The sequence below is a fragment of the Trachurus trachurus genome (genome assembly GCF_905171665.1).
Source record: "Trachurus trachurus genome assembly, chromosome: 8".
Lineage (NCBI taxonomy): Eukaryota > Metazoa > Chordata > Actinopteri > Carangiformes > Carangidae > Trachurus > Trachurus trachurus.
This window is the reverse complement of record NC_139905.1, coordinates 3677378-3699187: the sequence shown is the minus strand read 5'-3', so window position 1 is coordinate 3699187 and position 21810 is coordinate 3677378. Positions and strand designations below refer to the sequence as shown.

Genomic DNA, 21810 nt, shown 5'->3' with positions numbered 1-21810 from the left:
TGTACTTGTTGATTTTCAGAACAAACAATAACTCTGTGTTTAATTAAATCTTTACAGTAAAATGTTGTTCCTTACACTGACCACAAGATGGCAGTGATGTCCAACGTCCAACCTAATGCGTCCAACTCAAACATCTGCAAACAACTTGTTTATTTGTCTCTTCTCTGTCTGGGTTAGGGTTAAGGTTGTACAGACACACAGAGAGACACTGAGATCTGTTAGTTGACTGTCAGTCAGCAACAATTTTAATAACCTGGGCTGTTTGTTAATAATGAAAAATAATTGTTGTTTTTAGCCTCACTAATCCTACATAATGGTATAATTTGAGGAGCTTGTTATGAACCAAAATGACAGAGACAATTAAAACCAGATTTTGTGTGTGAGACTTATTTGAATTACGTAAACCCACACAATACACAATTTGGCACTTTGGATTTTCCTTCATATATTACAGAAACATTTAGGTATAACTAGCCTATATGTTTGTCTTATATTGTTTTTATATCTCTATATTTGTTATTCTTCTTGTTTTTTATATGTTACAAATGCTACTATAACAACCAAAGTGGGATTGATAAATGTGTCTTCTGTCTTTCCATGTTTTCCCACATTCTGTGTTGTAAACTGTTTCCTTGACTGTACAACATCTATGTCACGTCTGCCCATCTCCTCTGTTGCTCACCCTGAGGTTTCTCCAACTTTTTCCCTGTTTAAATGGTTTTCTTGGGAGTTTTCCCTCAGTCTATGTGGGGCAGAGGATGCTGTTACAATGCTGTGGGCTATAAAAATAAAATTGCCTTGCCTTGCCTCCTCAGCATTAGTGGTTCTCATACTTTTTAAAAAAAAATATTATTACTTTATTTTTACATCAAAGACCCCTAAACTGACACAAATTAGCCCTAACACAAGAGATACACAAATATTTGTTCTGAGACTGAATAACGTTACTTAAAAAAAAAAAAAAAAAATCAGTGTACGTTTAAATGACAGCCAATGGCATGCATTTTTGGAAAAATGTCAAGAAATTTCTGAGAAAAAAAGTAGCCTAATATTTCTGGGGAAAATGTGGTAAAATTTTTAGAAAAAGTTGGACACCCCCTTTGAACCCTCTCAAGGACCCCACATTGAGAACCACTGGTCTAAAAGACATTAAACGTCTTATAAAAGATGATCATTAAATCAAGCCTCCGAGCCTTTGTACTAGATTATTAATACTATCTAGGTCGATTTATTTATACCCTTTTATTTGTGCAGTGGAAACCCTCACCGGAAACAGAACCACCGCTCGAGTCCCGCCCCACCGACTGTGCCATCTTGTATTTAGCAAGAACAAAAAAAACGGTGCAAGAAACCAGTCCAACCTCAGGATGGGGCGCAGATTTTAAAGGCGGATTTTAAGAGTATATATATATTTTTTAAAGGCTGTGGTGAGACGGGACAATATGGTTGTAAGTGTGGCACCGCGGAGGAACAGAAGCAGCAGCCGCCACACCCCGCAGAACAGCCGCCGTTACCCGCTAGCTCCGTGCTAACTTACCAGAGCTAAGATAAGTTAGCCAAGTTAGCTGCGGCTACTGGAGACGAGACTGAAGGCTAGGAGAGTAGAGACAGTTCTGAGTTTTGTTCTCTTCAACCAGCAAGATTTTTGGAAATCGTTGATACATTATTTAGTGTATGATGACTTCGGAGAGGATGATGGACCGGATGTCGTATTGACTGTCCGCCGAGAAGAAACCCGGGCTATGAGGATAGAGGCTCGTTAGCTCGGCTGCTAACGGTTGTTTTTCGGTCCAGAGCGTAACCACAATAAGCCGCGGTAAGTAAAAGTAACGGTGCTACATTAGCTTAGCTTAGCCTAGCTTGTCTTAGCTTAGCATAACCCAGTTAGCTAGCTGGAGACACTCACCTGGGTGGGGAGGACTTTGACAACCGCATGGTGACCCACTTTGTGGAGGAGTTCAAGAGGAAACACAAGAAGGACATCAGCCAGAACAAGAGAGCCCTGAGGAGGCTGCGCACAGCTTGTGAGAGGGCCAAGAGGACGCTGTCCTCCAGCTCCCAGGCCAGCATTGAGATCGACTCTCTGTTTGAGGGCATCGACTTCTACACCTCCATCACCAGGGCTCGCTTTGAGGAGATGTGCTCCGACCTGTTCAGGGGAACATTAGAGCCGGTGGAGAAAGCCCTGAAGGACGCCAAGATGGACAAGGCACAGATCCACGACATCGTCCTGGTGGGAGGCTCCACCCGAATCCCCAAAGTCCAGAAGCTGCTGCAGGATTTCTTCAACGGCAGAGAGCTGAACAAGAGCATCAACCCAGACGAGGCGGTGGCCTACGGCGCCGCCGTCCAGGCCGCCATTCTCTCAGGCGACACCTCGGGCAACGTTCAGGACCTGCTGCTGCTGGACGTGGCACCGCTGTCCCTGGGCATCGAGACAGCCGGAGGAGTCATGACGTCCCTCATCAAACGCAACACCACCATCCCCACTAAACAAGCCCAGGTGTTCATCACCTACTCCGACAACCAGCCCGGGGTCCTCATCCAGGTGTACGAAGGGGAGAGAGCCATGACCAAGGACAACAATTTACTGGGCAAGTTTGAGCTGACGGGAATCCCACCTGCTCCACGAGGCGTCCCGCAGATCGAGGTCACGTTCGACATCGACGCCAACGGCATCCTGAACGTGTCCGCGGTGGACAAGAGCACCGGCAAAGAGAACAAGATCACCATCACCAACGACAAGGGCCGACTGAGCAAAGAAGAGATCGAGAAGATGGTGCAGGACGCTGAAAAGTACAAAGCCGAGGACGACGTCCAGAGGGACAAGGTCTCTGCCAAGAACTCCCTGGAGTCCTACGCCTTCAACATGAAGAGCAGCGTGCAGGACGAGAACATGAAGGGCAAAATAAGTGAGGAGGACCAGAAGAAGGTGGTGGAGAAGTGTGATGAGACCATCACCTGGCTGGAGAACAACCAGCTGGCTGATAAAGAGGAGTACCAACACAAGCAGAAGGAGCTGGAGAAAGTGTGCAACCCCATCATCAGCAAGTTGTATCAGGGAGGAACGCCTGCAAGTAGCTGTGGAGAGCAGGCACGAGCCGGCTCCCAGGGGCCCACTATTGAGGAGGTGGACTAAAGTGGCCCTTCATACGGACTCATACTTTATGGATCATGTGTAAATTGTAAAGTTTATTAAATGTGAATGTATTTTTCACCGCTGGTTTACGGGACATTTTATAAAGTTGAAAAATATAATAAAAAACAGAAATTGAATTAAATTCTATGGTTGTTTTTGATTTCATCATCATCTGATTTGGATGTTTATAGTTGTAGTTAATACATTATCAAATAAATGAAATCAAATTTCCTGGGATCAAATTCCAGCTCAAGAACTAATGTCTGAGAAAACAGGAACAGATTTTACAAAAAGTTATTGACTCTGATTTGGTTTTTAAGGTTTATAATGTTAAACCCTATGGGAGCATGTAAGGTATCTACATGCTGAATGAACAGATGAATTCATAATGTGACAGAGGAAACTTGAATAAATTGATCCAGACAAAGGTGATATAATATTCTTTAATACTCTCTTGTATTTCAATTTCATCACTACAAATATTAATATTACTTGAAGACTGTGGAGTTGTTGACTCTCAGGAAAAATAAACGTGAAGAGTAAATGTGATAATATTAAGAGAAAAAAAATGTATTGATTGAATTAATCAATCTGTTGATATTAGTAATAATCACTCTTAACATTGAGTTGCACTTATTTATTTTCAGAACAAACAATAACTCTGTGTTTAATAAAATCTGAACAGTAAAAGGTTTTGCAGCTCCTCACTCTAACCACAGGGAGGCAGTGAAGGCAAGGCAAGTTTATTTGTATAGCACATTTCTGCAATAAGACAACTCAAAGTGCTTTACATATTAGCAAAATAAGAACATAAAAAGCAAACATTATTTAAAAACAGACAAGAGAAAGAATATAAAACAGAATAGATATAAAAAGAAGTAAAACAGAAAGGGAGACAGAACAACTGAAACCTAGTAAAAAAAGGGCGTCAGCAAACATGAAAGTCTTCAATGTTGATTTAAAGCACTGGCAGACCTGCAGGTTTCTGGGAGTTTGTTCCAGATAGTGGGTGCATAGAAACTAAATGCTGCCTCACCTTGTTTACCTCTGACTCTAGGTGTAGATAGAAGACCAGTACCAGATGATCTGAGAGCGGCTCATAGTTGAGCAGGAGGTCAGAGATGTATTTTGGACCTAAACCATTTAATGCTTTGTAAACCATCAGCAGTATGTTGAAATCTATTCTGTGAGAAACTGGAAGCCAGTGCAGAGATCTGAGGACTGGGGTGACATGGTCCACTTTCTTGGTGTTAGTGAGGACTCGAGCGGCAGCGTTTTGAATTAGCTGCAGCTGTCTAATGGACAATGGAGTGAAGTCCATTGACTGTCCATGAACTGTTACTGTGCATGAGACACTGATCAACAACCAGCAGCTCTCAGTGTGGCGTTCAGGGACCCCACCCAGAGGGGGAAGAACTGATTTTAACTCTTTGATTTCATTCATAAACAATGGTCGACTAATCAGTTGGAGATTCGTGGTGTAATCAGCTCAGCTCAATGGGCTCAATCAGCTCAGCTCAAAAACCTCAGTAAATTGTGAACATCACCGTTCTTTCACAATAAATCGTGACAATACAACAAAGTTCATTCATCGCTACAGAAACGGAGAAAACAAAATAAACACATGAAAAAACAACTACATAAAACGGAGTGAGAAGTAGAGATTTTCTGTCTAAAGTAGTGACTCTTTGATCCAACCTGTCGCTGAGGCTTACAGGTGAACATCAACTCTTTCAAAATAAAAGCTTGTGAAAAAAAACAGTAAGTAAAGTATTACAAATATTGCACGACTGTAACCCAGTTAACATGACCTGAACATATACAGAAAAATGTAAACATTCACACAATTGTGAAAAGTCAAAGCCTGTTTCTCTTTTAATGATATTATATGCACCTACAGTATGTTCCTGTTGTCTACTTGGTAGAGCATGTTTTCTGATATTATTGGAGCTTCATGGCTTGATGACTAATTTAATGGGTTGATATCTATTGATTGTGATGTCCCCTGCTATCCTTACTATATTTTATCCTCTGTTCCTAGAATACTGTGAAAGCGACCGTTGTTGTACAGTTGCTGCATTTTATCCCTCATATGGCTGTATCACATGATCTGGTCACATATCTCTGATCATCAGCCACACAGGATTTAAAACACCTGTGCAAATCAGTTGGTTCAGATTCTGATGAAGACTGTTTCAGTCGAAACGCGTTGATCCCTGCTAAAAAAAGGATTTTTAACAACACCTCAGAGTGCCTCGGACCCATCAGTTTTGGAATGCCTTTTACTCTTTACCACAATTTGCACCAGGACGGTCTGCTTGCTGTGTTTTTATCTTAAGTTTTTCTCCATCCTGTGTCCTTGAAGAGCACCTGAGCGGTTCATCCACCCTCACCCAGGGTAGCACTCACATTTCTTCTATTGTTCAACTCTTTTCGTCTGTTCTCTTAATTCAGTTGCAAATAAAATATCTCATTGTCATAATCCAGGTAATTAAACAAATAATTAGTCTTTTAAACCTAATTTTATTTTGGTCACTTAGTTATTACTCTTAATTTGTTCTGGCCAATTTTCATCTGTTAATGTGACGATCTCTGTCAGTCCAGAACACACAGGGAAGATGGTTGACTGACTGACTGACACACACACAGTGTCCTCTTCACTTCCATCAGGACGAAGGTCTCGACTTCCATCTGTGAAGAGAAGCAGAGGACAGAGGTGATGGATCAGTGATGGATCAGTGATCAGAGACTCCATCAGCTGGACTTGAGTCCTGTTCAGTCCAGATGTGCAGCAGCTGTGCAGCTTCCTCTCAGCTCTCATGTTAACGTGTTGGAGTGAACACTGAGCAGGAAGCTCACACACCTGCACAGACTTTTAGCATCAAGTCTGTTCACTCTGCACATTTCACTGAGTCACAGTGGAAACAAAGTGCTGAGTCATGAAGGTTCATCACTGATGAGTCACTGTTGTCACTCAAACACAGAGTCTCTGAGTGTTGATGAACATCTGAGGGGTGTACTGTGAAGCGAGTTTAGTGGGTTAGCGAGGTATGTTGAGTCTAAAGCCAGGCTTCCCTGTACTACAAAGGTGGCTCTCTTTTAACCCAGCTAGATCACCATGGTAACTTATGCTTGTAACATGGTTAGCTCGAGTTTCATCCTAAAATCGGCTATAAAAGTGCCGCTGTTTCACAATTCAACTCATTTACAGCTGGCGTCACCTTTACTTTGAAAGTCCAATGGAGCTGGATCAGAACGGAGCATTTGTATGGAGGGAGAGATCAGCTGATCAGCTGCTGTTGACTTTCTCTCTGAGCGTCTCCGCCTACAGATGTTCAGCTGAGGGAATGCGTTCTACTGAGTCGAGCGTCAGGAGGTATTACTTTTATACAGGCTACAATCTATGGAGATTTTACTTTACTTAATTTGTTTATTTGGGTGGGACAGTGCACATTAATGAACATATAAAAACATGTTAATGTGCCAGATTATAGCAGCAGTGCTAATTTCCATCCAGAAGACCACTGAAAGAAGTTGTGCGCTCGCAGCAGGACATATAATCAGATGGATAATCGATAAAGTTAACAATTTCACTTTGATGTGGCCATGAATAAATTAATTTAGATGTTTCGCCTGTTATATGGTAGTGTTGCCCAAATGCAAATCTTGAATAGGTCTACACTGTTTTAACAGTTAAAAAGGTCTTTGTATTGTCTTTGGAATATGAGATTGTACAGCAGCTAAAAACCCACTGTAGCCTATTTTCATAGACTACGCACACACCCAAGATCAGCTGACTAACAGACATGGAGGCTCTGCTCTGATTGGCTGACTGTTGTCTCTGTTATTGTCTCACTGACTTTAGTCCAATAGTGCTGAAAGCAGCACAGACTGACTCCGCCCCCCTACTGACCTCACAGTCTCCAGTCTACAGTCTGGACTCTTCACAAGATCAAACAGATCCTTCACGTCTGAAGACTTCAGGTTGTTGTTGCTCAGGTCCAGGTGTCTCAGGTGGGAGGGGTTGGACTTAAGAGCTGAGCCCAGAGAAGAACAGCTGATCTCTGACAAACTGCAGAACTCCAATCTGAATAAAGAATAAAAGAAGAAGATAAATTCATTGATGATCAGAAAGAACAGGTGTATTTTGGAGTTTATAGAAAACATGAGTTGTCTGACTGTGGGAAATACAAGTTTGTGTGAAGGTTGAACTGAAGTGAACAAAGCTGAAACTGACAGTAACAGTCAGTGAACTGACCTCAGAGTCTCCAGTCTACAGTCTGGACTCTCTAGAAAACCACTCAGATCCTTCACTCCTGAATCCCGCAGCTTGTTGCAGCTCAGGTGCAGGTGTCTCAGGTGGGAGGGGTTGGACTTCAGAGCTGAGACCAGAGAAGAACAGCTGATCTTTGACAAACTGCAGTTCTCCAATCTGAATAAAGAATAAAAGCAGAAGATACATTTATTGTCCTGTCCTGACGTGTCCTGATCAATGAAAAAAGAAAAAAGAAAAGAAAAAGGTTGGTCTCTTTGGGTGATGTTCCCATTTATTGCAACAAAAAAGGTTATTAACAAAACAGAAAAGTACCATGTAGGTGATGTGGATTGTAGCAAAAACAAAAGATCCCTGGCTTTCCTCTGGCTGTCGGTAAGAACTGTGAGAACCCACCACCATCCAACTCAAACTAATCACCCTTCATTTCAGGAAGGTGGGCAGCTGCTGGGTGTTAAGAAAGCAAAAGAAAAGGTACTGCACACTTGTGGTCAAAATAAAGTACTTGCACAAAACACTAACTAAAGAGTGGCTCCTACACAGTGATTCAAGTTCTGAGTGAAGATCAATCAGTCAGGTTCAGTTGTGGATCAAAGATCTAAGATCTGGGGTGGTGTTTAGCTCAGTTGGTAGAGCACCTGCCCCATGTGTTGAGGCTATAGTCCTCACTGCAGGCGACCCTGGTTCGAATCCCGCACCGAGCGGCCCTATCCTGCATGTCATTCCCCCCCTCTCTGCCTCCCATTTCCTGTCTCTCTCTGAACTATCCCGTCAATTAAAGGAAATATATTAAAAATTATTTAAAAAAAATTATTATTATTATTTTTTTAAAGATCTAAGATCTACAACAGTAACATTCAGTAAACTGACCCCAGAGTCTCCAGTCTACAGTCTGGACTCTCCAGAAAACCACTCAGATCCTTTACTCCTGAATCCTGCAGGTCATTCCAGGTCAGGTCCAGGTGTCTCAGGTGGGAGGGGTTGGACTTCAGAGCTGAGACTAGAGAAGAACAGCTGATCTTTGACAAACTGCAGCCCTCCAATCTGAATAAAGAATAAAAGAAGATAAATTCATTGATAACTGATAAGATGTGTCATGATCAATAATCAGATGTGTCTATTTTATAGAACAACAAACCAACTGCTCAGCGATGGCTGTCAGAGCCTGAAAACAATATGGGAGAGAGACCTGGGATGTCTGATGGATGAGGAGGAATGGACGAGAATCATATCCAACAATGGGAAATTCATTAGGGGAGCTAAAGGGAAATTTACACAGTACAAAATAACACCTAGGTACTACTGGACTCCACAAAGACTAAACAGAGCAGGCATAATAAACAACTAGAAAATTTCTTCTGGGAAATTTTGAGAGGTTAACAAGCTCAGCCTATCCTATGCCAACTAAAGAATTGAAATTTGTTTATTCAGGATTTATAACTCTTTTCTCTGGAGCGGAAAAAGACACAAATGAGATCATGAATCAATGACGGACAAAACAGACATGATTCAATGATTGGTCGACTAAAGGCAAAATCTGATGAATCAGATTCGACTATGAAAATCTTTGGTCGAGGACACCCCTTGTGTTTAATCAATAATCAGACATGTCTTGATCAATAATCAATAGAGGGACTTTGTCCTTGTGTTCTTGTGGATCTTCATGATGTGGCCTTCTACACACATCATCCACATGTCAGCACAGATTCATCAGCTGCTGCTGACCTCAGCTCAGTCTGTCAATATACAATCAATATCTGATCAATACCTGTTGGACTAAACACTGACTACAAGTCTCTGATTTAGAGATTCTGATTCTTTTATACAGATTTATATTTGTACCATTTCATGTCACTAACTTTGTATTTTTCTTCTTCTCTGTCATTATTACTATAAATAACTTTATTGACCAACTCGTATGGAAACTAGCTCTGAGCTAAATCCGGCACATTTACAGGACGCCATGGTGTTAATCTGTTCATTAATGTGCATTGTCCTCAACAAATAAACAATAAAAGAATGAATGAATCAGGGTTAAATCAATAAACGACTAACTGCACAGGCGTCAATGACGTGATGAAACCCAGTGTCAGGTGTTGTAACTGGTATTTTTTTCATAAAAAACTGAATATACAGGAACTCTGTATCCGAACTTAAATGTGGAATGAATGCAACTCTACAGTATGTTTCTTTCTTCAAATTTTACATCCTTTGTCACAGATTATTTTGTGGAAAAGCTATTTGTTTTTAGGACCTGCTCAAAATGCAATCTAAATATAGAAACAGCAAAAAAATCTATTTCAATCTAATGTTTTCAGAAGAAAGGATATTTTTTTCACTACAACAGTCAGTGAACTGACCTCAGAGTCTCCAGTCTACAGTCTGGACTCTCCAGAAAACCACTCAGATCCTTTGTTCCTGAAACCAGCAGGTCGTCATAGCTCAGGTCCAGGTGTCTCAGGTGGGAGGGGTTGGACTTCAGAGCTGATCCCAGAGAAGAGCAGCTGATCCCTGACAACCTGCAGTCCTTCAATCTGAATAAAGAATAAAAGCAATGAGTTGAGGACAAAGCTCCTTGTTGACAGCGTTCAGTCTTAGTCTTTGTAAACGTTATTATTTGTTGTACAGCCAGAAGAGAATCAGTAAAGCATATATAGAAACAAACAACAATACATACACACATGTACACATTCTCACTATGCTATTTAGTTTGTTCTTGTCTTTCACAGTGAGAGACCCAAACCAGCAAATAAAAGAGAAGGTTAAAACAGACTAAATAAAACAAGAACAAAACACCCTCATATAAAAGGTATCTACATTAAAACTTATCAACTTATGATAAAAGTACATGTACTAATGGGCCTTTGCACAAACTTCATCTGCGTCTAAAATGTCAGATTACTGTTGATGATGGTACCCAGGTACTTGTATTGTTCAACAATTTCAACCTTCTAGACTTCTTCTTGTTGTCCTTGTGATTCATCAGCAAACTCAATAATATGTCTGTCAGCATGCTGACTTTGACACTCGTGTATATAAAATGAATAAAAGTGGCCTTCCGGTCGGAACACCGTCATGATGGCCGCATAGCGAGGGAGCTCCCGGCTGAACCAGAGCAATTAGAGAAATACCCCCATTTAAACCAAACAAATAATTCAAAAAACGCAGAGAAAGGGGTTAAAAAGCGATATCACCACTTTGAGCAGTAAACGTCGTCTGAAGACAAGTGGGAGAGAAATACGGAGCGCAGCAACAATTAGCAGCTAACAGGTTTAAGCTAGCAAACAACGCGGTGCAGTCCGGAGAAATGGCCGACTTGGAACTGATTCTGCAAGAACTAAGAGGATTTCGCCAAGAAAACAAAGGACAACTAGAGACAATAAGAGAGGAAATTATAAAGGCGAATACCAGACTGGACGAGGCGGAAGGACGAATTGAGAAAGCAGAAGAGAGGATCCAAAACACAGAAGACGTCATCACGGCCATGCTAAAGCTACACACCAAGCTGGAGGACAAGCTGCTGGACCTGGAAAGCCGCTCCAGGCGTGAGAACATAAGGATTTATGGGGTACCGGAGGGGTCCGAGAAGGAATCAACCACGATGGTTTCATTTGTGGAAAATTTACTCCGTGAAGGTCTCGAGCTAACGCACGACATGCCCGACCTGCAGATTGAAAGAGCTCACCGGTCGCTGGGACCGCAGCCGCCGGGGGACGCGCCGCCACGCTCCATCGTAATCAAGTGTTTAAGTTTTAAAACAAAAGAGACAATACTCCGCAAGGCATGGCAGAAGAAGGGGTTCACCTGGCAAGAAAACCGCATAAACCTGGATCACGACTATCCACCTCTAATACTCAAGAAGAGAAGAGAATACACAGAGATCCGTAAAATACTGAAGGAGAACAGAGTTCAGTTCCAGACCCTCTTCCCTGCCAGGCTGCGCGTGAGACACGAGGACGGAACCAGAACCTACGAGACGGTAGAGGAGGCATCAGAAGACCTGCTGAGAAGAGGCTACGCTGTGACAACCACCACCGCACCTCCGGAGACGCTCATGGAGCAGGTGCAGCGGCTCTCCTGGACGAGAGTGGACAGACGAGCAAAGAGGGGACCAGCCGACCGGGACCAGAGCTACAAGGAGAAGCTCCGAGCCTTCAGGAGAACATCACCGACCCCCTCCGGGACTGGAAGGATTTAACCCACGCCAGAGGACGGCGGACTAAACGGCGAATTTTATTTTATTTTATATATAATGTACTGACTATAATAAGTGGTTAAAATACACTATTGGTTCACTCGGGGCCAATTTCTTCACTTTGGACTTTTTTTTTCCTTTCTCTTTTTTTCCGACATGCGGCTGTTGCAGGTAAGGGCCTCTTCCTCCGGACTGAGGAGGGAGACTGTTTCCTTCGAGCCACCTCGGGAGGCTCAACAGGGTCGGACTATCAGACCCCTACATAGGGAGTCACACGGACAAATTGTGTTCAGTTTGATGCTGTTTAGCGTGTTAGTTGTTTATTCCCTGCTGGTTCTCGCAGGGAGGGGGAAGCGCACCGGGTTTTTGAGTGGGAGGGGGGGGGAAATCACATAGATGCAACACAGGTCTTTAAAAATAGCGTCATTTAATTTAAATGGAGTACTCAATCCAGTTAAAAGGTGGAAAATTTTATCAAAATTGAAGAAAGATAAAAACCAAATAGCTCTCTTACAGGAGACACACCTCGACGACTCCGAACATGCTAAATTGAATAAATCAGGATTTAAACATGTTTACTTTTCTTCACATGTATCGGGGAGACGGAGAGGAGTGGCGATTTTGATATCCAGTGCGGTAAATTATGAGCACATAACAGAACATAAGGATAAAGAAGGCAGATTTGTTATGGTCACGGGGAAGATAGAAGGTATTGTGATAAGTCTCCTTAACGTGTATGTGCGGCCGGGCAGTGACTGGTCCTTCTATAAACAGATGGTTGATTTAATGACAACAAAGAGCCAAGGGATTTTAATATGTGGCGGAGATTTTAACATCCGATTAAATCCCAGAATTGACTCATCTAACGGGAAATCTGACGCAAGAAACATCAGCAATAGATTAAATACTTGGATGCGTGAAGTGGGGATTGTGGACGTATGGAGAGAGATAAACCCGACGAGCCGAGACTACTCACATTACTCGTACGCTCACAATGTTTACTCGCGCATCGACTACTTTTTTATGCTTAAAGGAGATCTTTTCAGGGTGGACAACTGTGAAATAGGACCTAGTACTATTTCAGATCACGGTCCCATCTATATGTCAATCCATCTGAATAATAATAAGAAATCCACTCTCTGGAGACTGAACTCAAGCATTCTGAATAACCCAGTTATTAAAGATAGATTGAAAAGCGAAATTAAATTGTATTTGGAAAACAACGATAATGAAGAAGTGAACCCACCTATTCTCTGGGACGCATTAAAAGCAGTATTGAGGGGCAAAATAATAGCCATCTCCTCATATGAGAAGAAAATTAGGGACCAAAAACTCAAAAAATTAGAAGAGGACTTGAAGAGACTACAGAAAGAACATGCAAAGTCTCACAAAGATGACGACAAATGTAAGATTAAAGAATTAAAAAAAGAAATAGATGAAATAAATACCCAGGAAATTCAGAAAAAGCTCCTTTTTACAAAGCAACAATACTATGAGACAGGTGGGAAATCACTGAAACTTCTATCGTATAGGTTAAGAAAACAACAAGCGGATAGAACTATATATAAAATAAGAAACTCTGAAACGAAAGTAATAGAAACAAGCCCGGAGAAAATACAACAATGCTTCCAAAAGTACTATAGAATATTATATACACAACCACAGATAAGCAACGACAACCAGATTGATGCCTTTCTGGCCCAGGTAAATCTTCCAAAGGTCACTGAGGAACAAAATGGGAAATTAATATCCAAAATAACAAAGGAAGAAATTCAAACAGCAATTAGGAGAATGAAAGGGGGGAAGTCTCCAGGGACAGATGGTTTTTCCACAGAATGGTACAAAACAATGCAAGATCAACTAATTCCAACATTATTAAAAACATTTAACTGGGTTTTGGAGAACAAAAATATCCCCCCCTCATGGAGGGAGGCAATGATTTCGATCATACCTAAGGAGGGGAAAGATAAATTGGAGTGTGGAAATTACCGTCCTGTAAGTCTTTTAAATAACGACTATAAATTATTCACCTCCATATTATCCAAACGAATAGAGTTGTTATTACCATTATTAATACACAAGGACCAGACTGGCTTTGTCAGACAAAGACAGACCCAAGATAACATCAGGAAAACACTGCACGTTATGAGACAAGTCACACATCAAAAACTGGAGACACTGATATTAAGTTTGGACGCTGAGAAAGCATTTGACTCAGTGAGGTGGGCGTTCTTGTATAAAGTACTTTCAAAATTTGGCTTCCATACAACTATAATTGACACGTTTGCAGCACTATATAACAAACCAACAGCTAGAATCAAAATCAATGGAAACTTAACCAATTCATTCACTTTAGAAAGAGGGACGAGGCAGGGGTGTTGTGCGTCGCCGCTCCTCTTCGCCTTGTTTATAGAACCCATGAGTCAACTAATTAGGCAGAGGAATGATATAAAGGGGGTAACAATGACATCTGGGGAACAAAAACTGGCCCTATTCGCCGACGATTTATTGATAAGTATAACACAACCTACTCAGACACTACCAAAACTGATGAAATTGTTAGAGGAATTTGGTTTAGTTTCTGGTTATAAAATTAATATTAATAAAACCCAAACATTAACATTTAATTATGACCCTCCACCTTCAATTAGGACCATGTACAATTGGAAATGGGATGCCGAGTCCATTAAATATTTGGGTGTCTCATTACCTAGGGACTTCACAAGACTGTATAACTTAAATTATGGCCCACTAAATTCAAAGATAAAAACCGATATACAAAGATGGAACGTTATTCCCTTTTTAAGTTTAAGCTCCCGGATAGAGTCAATCAGGATGAATATTCTTCCACGGATGTTGTACCTTTTTCAATGTTTACCAATTAAAATACCATCTAAACAGTTCTTAGAGTGGGACAGAGTAATAGCGAGGTATCTGTGGCAAGGGAAAAGGGCCAGAATCAAATTTAAAACATTGCAATTAAGAAAAGAAAAAGGGGGAATGGGCCTTCCCTGTTTACAGGATTACTACCATGCAGCTCAGTTGAGGCCTTTAGTTTGCCTGTGCTCGCCTATGTATGATGCAGCATGGAAGGAAATTGAAGGAACGATGATAAAGGGAATTCCAATAACAGCTTTATTAAGTGACAATAAATTACAAGAAGAACAGGAGATCCCAGAGGACTCTATAACAAGTAGCCTCCTGAAGTCCTGGCAGGAAATAGTCAAAATTTGCAGATTAAAAGACACATCTAAGATTATGAGGTGGTGTGCCTATGACTCGGACTTTACGCCAAACAAAACCGACGGCAGATTTAAGACATGGATCACAAAAGGTTTAACTACCTATTATTCGTTTGTCCACAAGGGGACATTTCAGAGTTTTGAGGCCCTACAGAAAGATCATGGTCTAGGGAGAGACGATTTTTTTAGGTACCTGCAAGTGAGAGATTATTACAACAAAAATATTAAAGAGGCGTTAAGAAAAGACGAATCAGGGTTCATGGAGGTATTCTTATCTTTAACTAAGTCCAGATCTTGCAACAAAATTATCTCCAAATTATATAACGCCATACAACTAGCCAAACAAGAGAATACAGAATACATAAAGAGGAAATGGGAAAAGGAAATAAGGATAATTATTACACAGGAGAGTTGGGAGAAAATATGTCAACTACAATGGATCTCAACCGGGTCAAACACATGGCGGGAGTTCTGTTGGAAAAGTATAACAAGATTTTTTATCACACCCATTCAGAAGCGTCATCAGGGTAGCGGGGATGCTTGTTGGAGACTCTGTGGGTCTAATGGAGCCAACCACTTCCATATCTTTTGGGACTGTCAAGTAATAAAATCTTACTGGGAAGAGATCCACAAACATATTAAAAATATATTTAATGTGAACATTCCATTAAAATGTGAAACTATGTTTTTGGGCAATATAATGTTTGAAACATGGAACATAAAAGACAAAAAACTGCTGACCATATTGTTGGCAGCAAGTAAGAAATGTGTCACTAGGAAATGGTTAAGAGTGGAACCTCCCACCATCGACGAATGGATTGAAATTGTTTATGAGATTTATGTTATGGAGAAGATTTCTTTTTCCCTCAAAGTTGAGAAAGACATTTTTTATAGGATCTGGACCAAATGGACTGAGTATGTAAAACCAATCAGATCTGATTTTATCTGATTATACTTGCGCTTTGTGTAAACCTACCCTCTTCTATTTTTTTTATTTTTATTTTTTATCTCTTTTGTGAATGGAGTATAGATTACATGTAGGGGTGCGCTCCCCGATTTTGTTGTTTTTGTGTTATTGCTTCCACCTGGTTTGGGTCCGTGGGAGAAAGATCCAGAAGGGCAGAAGGTACAACATCATTGTATCCTTGACAAACTGAGTAAATGTATGTGTGAAGTGATGTATGTGATGGATGTCTGCCTTTCTGAATAAAAAGAGAATTTCAAAAAAAAAAATGAATAAAAGTGGTGAAAGGAACCAGCCCTGAGGGGAACCAGTGGAGGATAAAAGTGCATCAGATAAAAAACCATTCACCTTCACCCTCTGAGGTCTGTGAGTTAAACAGTCAACTAGCCAGCATACTAAACTATGGCCATGATTGTGTATGCTGGTCAGACAGCTAAATTATGCAGTTGTATATAATTTAAAGCAGAAGAGAAATCAATAAAAAACAGACATGTTTTTAGCCCAAGGTGTGTGTGTGTGTGTGTGTGTGCGTGCGTGTGTGTGTGTGTGTGTGTGTGTGTGTGTGTGTGTGTGTGTGTGTGTGTGTGTGTGTGTGTGTGTGTGTGTGTGTGTGTGTGTGTGTGTGTGTGTGTGTGTGTGTGTGTGTCAAGATGACCCAGTACCAGGTTAAGTAGGGTCATAATGGCATCATCAACTCCCTTACCTGCTCTATAGGCGAGCTGTAATGGGTCAAAGCTGCTCTGGGTTGTGCCCACATACATACATACCTGTAATATTATGCGCACATACATGATGATTCATACCTATTGTAAAGATTTAATGTAGGTTTTTGTTGACTTGTCTTATTCATGTCGTGATTGTAAATGTATGTTTAAATGTACTGTTTTCAAATGTGGACCCCAGTAAGACAAGCGGTGCTCTAGAGCAGCGGTCCCCAACCTTTTTATCTCCGCGGACCGGTTACCTGTGGAAAATTTTACCGCGGCCTGGGGGGCGGTCGTCCTCTTCCGGGGCGGGGGCGGGGGGTAGCGTACGTTCTCCTGTTTACATTAGGCCTACTGTATAAACAGGACTACACGTTCACATAGCCTAGTTTTCTCTTACGTTTACGTTCTTTGTTACAACTCACCATAATATAGTATAATGTCAGTCATCTGGGGGTGGTGCTCTGTCTGTCATCTCGGTTCCTGTCTACTCTGTCATCTCGTTTTGCTGCTGAAACTGCAGAAAACTCCGTTTCACAAACATAATATGTTTGTAATGGAAGCAGGTTTTCTGTGCTTTTGTGGCGAATCGGCGATCTCAGGATATTCTGCTTAAATCCAGAACGCAGGGAGAGAAGTTTTCTGTGAAGTGATGAAGCGGCAGAGAGCCGGCCGGGTCCCGCACACACATTGCGGAGCTTGGAGCATGTGAATCACCTGTTGCAATGAACCCGTCATTTAAACAGGACTCGTGCTTTTTCTTTTAGAACAACTTTCTTCTTGTTGGAAGGCGTCGGGTCTTCTGTCGTCTCATTATTGAGTTTTTCCCGGCCCGGCGACGTGTGTTTTTCACTCTTTTACGTTTGTGCCTGCCTGTCAATTGCCTGTCATTTGCCTGTCAATTGCGCAGCACTGGGAAGATGCACAAACGGAAGTGGCAACATTTTCAAAATAAAACGACCGGAAGTGTGAAATAGACGAAACAAACGAAAAAATTTTTTTTTTCATTTTCATTTCATCTTTCTGCGGCCCGGTACCAAATGATCCACGGACCGGTACCGGTCCGCGGCCCGGGGGTTGGGGACCACTGCTCTAGAGCACAGCTAATGGGGATCCTCACAAATAAACAAATAAACAAGGGACCCTACAGAGCTGGAGCGATATCTTGAAGATAAAAGTGAAGATGCCAGCCAACTGCTCTGCACAGCTCCCCTGAAGTCTACCCCTAATGTTATCGGGTTCAAGGGCTTTTCCTCTCTTTCACACCTCTGAAAGGTTTGCAAACAATGTCCTTATTTATATCTACCGATATATACATCTGGGTAGAGGGAACATTTCTGAACTATGATAGCTAATTACCAAAACCACAACGATTATAAAAATTGTTCAAATCACTGGCAAGCTCAGTATCTAAACTAAAAGAGCCATGACAAGTTTCGTACCCTCATCGATCAGATTATTTAACAGCTGACCTGGCTTGTGTACAAACTTTCAATAGCCAATATGTTTCTTGCCCCACTAGGGGGCAAGAAACATATTGGCGAAAGTTTGTGAGTGACTTCCCAGGTTTGCAGTGATTGAAATCACCCATTATGAAGCTAGGGGCGTCTGTTGCAATGTTTTGAAGCCGTTGGACTGTGTCCGCAATGGCCTGAGTAGCATTAGCAGCACTTGTGTGCAGCATCCTGCTGCTCGAGCCACATCTCAGTCACAGCAATTAGGCAAGCACTTATATACTTAGGAAGGAACTTTAGATTTGCTTGCAAGCCATCCACCTTGTTCCAAAGCGACTGTGCACTGACAAGGATGATTGAGGGCAGGGGGATCCTCCAGTGGCCCTGCCTTTTAAACTGCTGCCGAACTCCTCCAAGTCTGCCTCTCTTCCTCACGCCATGTGTTGGTTTGAAAGCCGTGCTCATGCTCCCCAGAGAGGAATCGTGATAGATGATCTCCGCAGGGAAGAAGAGGTGTCTACCTCTCCCACCAGAGTTCTGGAGCAGTAGTAGGAACTCTCGTTCATACTGGCATGACTCAATGAATACACAATAAGGCCAAAAAAGTGTTAAGGTGAGGAGTGAGACTATCCACCCTTGTTAAGTCATTTTTGGAAAATCAGTCCCGCAAAACATTATAGCATGAGTTTAAAATGATACTATGACTGCTATCACTTGCTTCTCTCTGGACTCATCTCAACTGTTTTCTCTCTTCATCTTCTTGACAAAAATCCTCACACATAAATCCTGATGTGTATAAACCAATTACAAAACTGAAGCTTCAAACAACTACAACAGCTCCAGTCAGTGAACTCACCCCAGAGTCTCCAGTCTACAGTTTGGACTCTCCAGTCCAGCACACAGAAGCTCCACTGATGACTCCAGGTAGTTGTCACTCAGGTCCAGGTGTCTCAGGTGGGAGGGGCTGGACTTCATAGCTGAGGCAATGACTTCACAGTGAATCTCTGAGAGTTGACAACCACCGAGTCTGTGATTAGAGAAGAAACAAAATGTAAAATCTGACAATTTGTACTAAACACACTCGTCATCATGTGATCAAAATCCATTCAGATTCAGATCCACCTCCTCTTGAATCATCCAACATCCATTCATCAAAGTCAAGATGGATTTTTAATCCAGATTCCTGCGGCCGACACAGGTAGATGTGGTCAGGTGAGCTCAGGTGTAGAGCTGCAGGTGTCACCTGAATACTGAAGCAGAGAACGTCCACGTCCATATATTTTTTCTTATTACCATTTTCTTGTGATAACGAAATAATCATAGAATGTGTTGACATAGTTGCCTAGCAATAGGGTTCACCGGTGGAATCGCTTCTGCTTACAGGGAGGTAACATTAGCAGTTGGTTAGCTGCTGCATGTCCGTAGCAGGAGGTCAATAAAGCTCTGTTGAAAACACTACACATCTACAGATATGACGTAACAGAAGAGTTGTTTTCGAAATAATAAGTTGTTATCACGAGAAAATGGTAATAATACGGGGGACACATCAGACACATCAGATTACATGGAGCCCTCTCCTCTCCACATATTTTGAACTGTCATTATCATTACCTGTTGCAACTTGTAGTTTGGCCTTGGTGTCTTGCACTCTCTCTGTGTTTCCACAGATCTCCATCCCTTTGCACCAACCACCGCCTGCATCAACGCCTTTCCCCTGCATGGCCTCGTTTCCCCGCTGTGTAAATTGGCCTGCCCCCCCTTCTCCCGAACCAGTCTACCATCTAGGGATGGGTACCTTTCACATTTAAATCATTATGGTACTGAATTGGTACCTGGAAACTGGTACTGGTACACAACGGCACCTATTTTCAATCCTTTTTGTGTGTATGTGTGGTAATTAAAGTTATTTTGTCTATTAAAAAAATTGTCAATATTCTGAATTTTGAATAGCCTACTTATTTCTCAACAACATCACAACTCCTCAGCCTTTTAAGAGTATTTTATGTTTTAGGGATGAGAAATAATTTTCGAATAGTCATTCAATGAAATTTAATAGTTCATGATTTCATTTGGCGACTAGTTCATGATTTCATTTGGCGACTTTTAGGACAGTCAATAGCGACTTTCCTTACAGAGGAGTTGGCAACACTGTCTGATCCCCCAGACCCGGCTCATTTTGGTCAATGGGAAAGGAGTCAAATGCTGATTGTTAGCGGGAAAATTTTTGTGGGAAAGCGGCTTTTGTCTGGAGAAACATCAAACTGAGACTAATAAGAATCATTTAACACTGTGTGTGTGTGTGTGTGTGTGTGTGTGTGTGTGTGTGTGTGTGTGTGTGTGTGTGTGTGTGTGTGGAACTAATTGATGGTGTTACTGATCATGTCTGGACTCACTCAGCCTTCCTGCAGTTCCTCACAGCTGGGATCAGTCTCAGTCGTCCCTCTGGTGATGTCTTGTACTTTTTCAGGTCCAACTCGTCCAGAACCTGCTCTGACATCTGCAGCATGTAGGCCAGAGCTGAACACTGGATCTCAGACAGTTTCTTCTCTGATCTGTTCTCTGACTTCAGGAACTGTTGGATCTCCTGATGAACTGACTGGTCCTTCATCTCCGTCAGACAGTGGAAGGTGTTGATGCTTCTGTCTGGAGGGATGTAATCACTGTCATCACTGTAATCACTGTCATCTCTGTCATCAAAGTTCATCTCCTTGAGGTTGTTGATGGTTCTCTGGATGGTTCCTGGACTGTTGTCTGTCTGACCCAGCAGACCTCCTAACAGCCTCTGGTTGGACTCCAGAGAGAGGCCATGAAGGAAGCGAACAAACAGGTCCAGGTGACCGTTTCTACTGCCGAGGGATTTCTGCATGGCTCTCTGCAGGAACTCATCCAGGGTTAAATCTCTACCATTATCAGAAAATTGTCTTTCTTCTTCTTCTTCTTCTTCTTCTTCTTCTTCTTCTTCTTCTTCTTCTTCTTCTTCACTGTAGTCAAGTTCCTCGTCTTGTTCTCCCAGGAAGTTCTCCAGGACCCTTCTTTTCCTGTTGGTGAAACAGTGGATCATGTAGACTGCAGCCAGAAACTCCTGAACACTCAGATGAACAAAGCAGTAGACTGTTTTCTGGAAGATCACACTCTCTCTTTTGAAGATCTCAGTACAGAGTCCTGAGTTCACCAAGGCCTCTGTGGCATCCAGACCACACTGCTCCAGGTCTTCTTGGTAGAACATGATGTTTCCTTCCTCCAGCTGTTCAAACGCCAGCCTCCCCAGCTTCAGAAGAACTTCCCTGTCGGCCTCCATCAGCTCCTGTGGACTCGTCTCATGTCCTTCACCGTACTTGTTCTTCTTCCTCTTTGTCTGGACCAGCAGGAAGTGTGAGAACAGGTCCGTCGTGGTCTTGGGCAGCTCTCCTCTCTGGTCTGTGGTCAACATGTGCTCCAGAACTGTAGCACTGATCCAGCAGAAGACTGGGACTTGACACATGATGTGGAGGCTCCTGGCCGTCTTGATGTGTGAGATGATTCTTCTGGACAGATCTTCATCACTGGACCTCCTCCTGAAGTACTCCTCCATCTGGGCGTCAGTGAAGCCTCGGACCTCTGTTACCCTGTCGACACATGTAGGAGGGATCTGATTGGCTGCTGCAGGTCTGGAGGTGATCCAGACCAGAGCCGAGGGAAGCAGATTCCCCTGGATGAGGTTTGTCAGCAGCACGTTGACTGATGACGTCTGTGTGACATCAGACACAACCTCCCTGTTGTTGAAGTCCAGTGACAGTCGGCTTTCATCCAGGCCGTCAAAGATGAAGAGAAGTTTACAGACAGCCAGCTGCTCTGCTGTG

At 42.3% G+C, this 21810-nt stretch overlaps 3 protein-coding genes across 3 annotated transcripts in view; 1 reads left to right on the top strand and 2 right to left on the bottom strand.

The window, feature by feature from the left end:
- The window catches only part of LOC310989795 (uncharacterized protein), a gene marked incomplete at both ends in the record, with an annotated part of 133069 nt that overhangs the window by 17362 nt on the left and 93897 nt on the right, over positions 1–21810 (bottom strand). The gene's annotated exons all lie outside the window — the stretch shown is intronic.
- On the top strand, positions 1922–3225 carry LOC310989453 (heat shock 70 kDa protein 1-like). Its single transcript, XM_083976526.1, has one exon. It carries the CDS (start codon positions 1934–1936, stop codon positions 3137–3139), a length of 1206 nt encoding a protein of 401 aa, XP_083832652.1. The 5' UTR covers positions 1922–1933; the 3' UTR covers positions 3140–3225.
- Positions 3796–21293, bottom strand: LOC310989435 (ribonuclease inhibitor-like). Its single transcript, XM_083976506.1, has 7 exons — positions 20365–21293; positions 18828–18998; positions 9773–9946; positions 8283–8456; positions 7398–7571; positions 7053–7226; positions 3796–5830 (listed from the first exon to the last, which is right to left on the bottom strand). The coding sequence occupies exons 1-7, from the start codon at positions 21267–21269 to the stop codon at positions 5806–5808; spliced, it is 1797 nt and encodes a 598-aa protein (XP_083832632.1). The 5' UTR covers positions 21270–21293; the 3' UTR covers positions 3796–5805.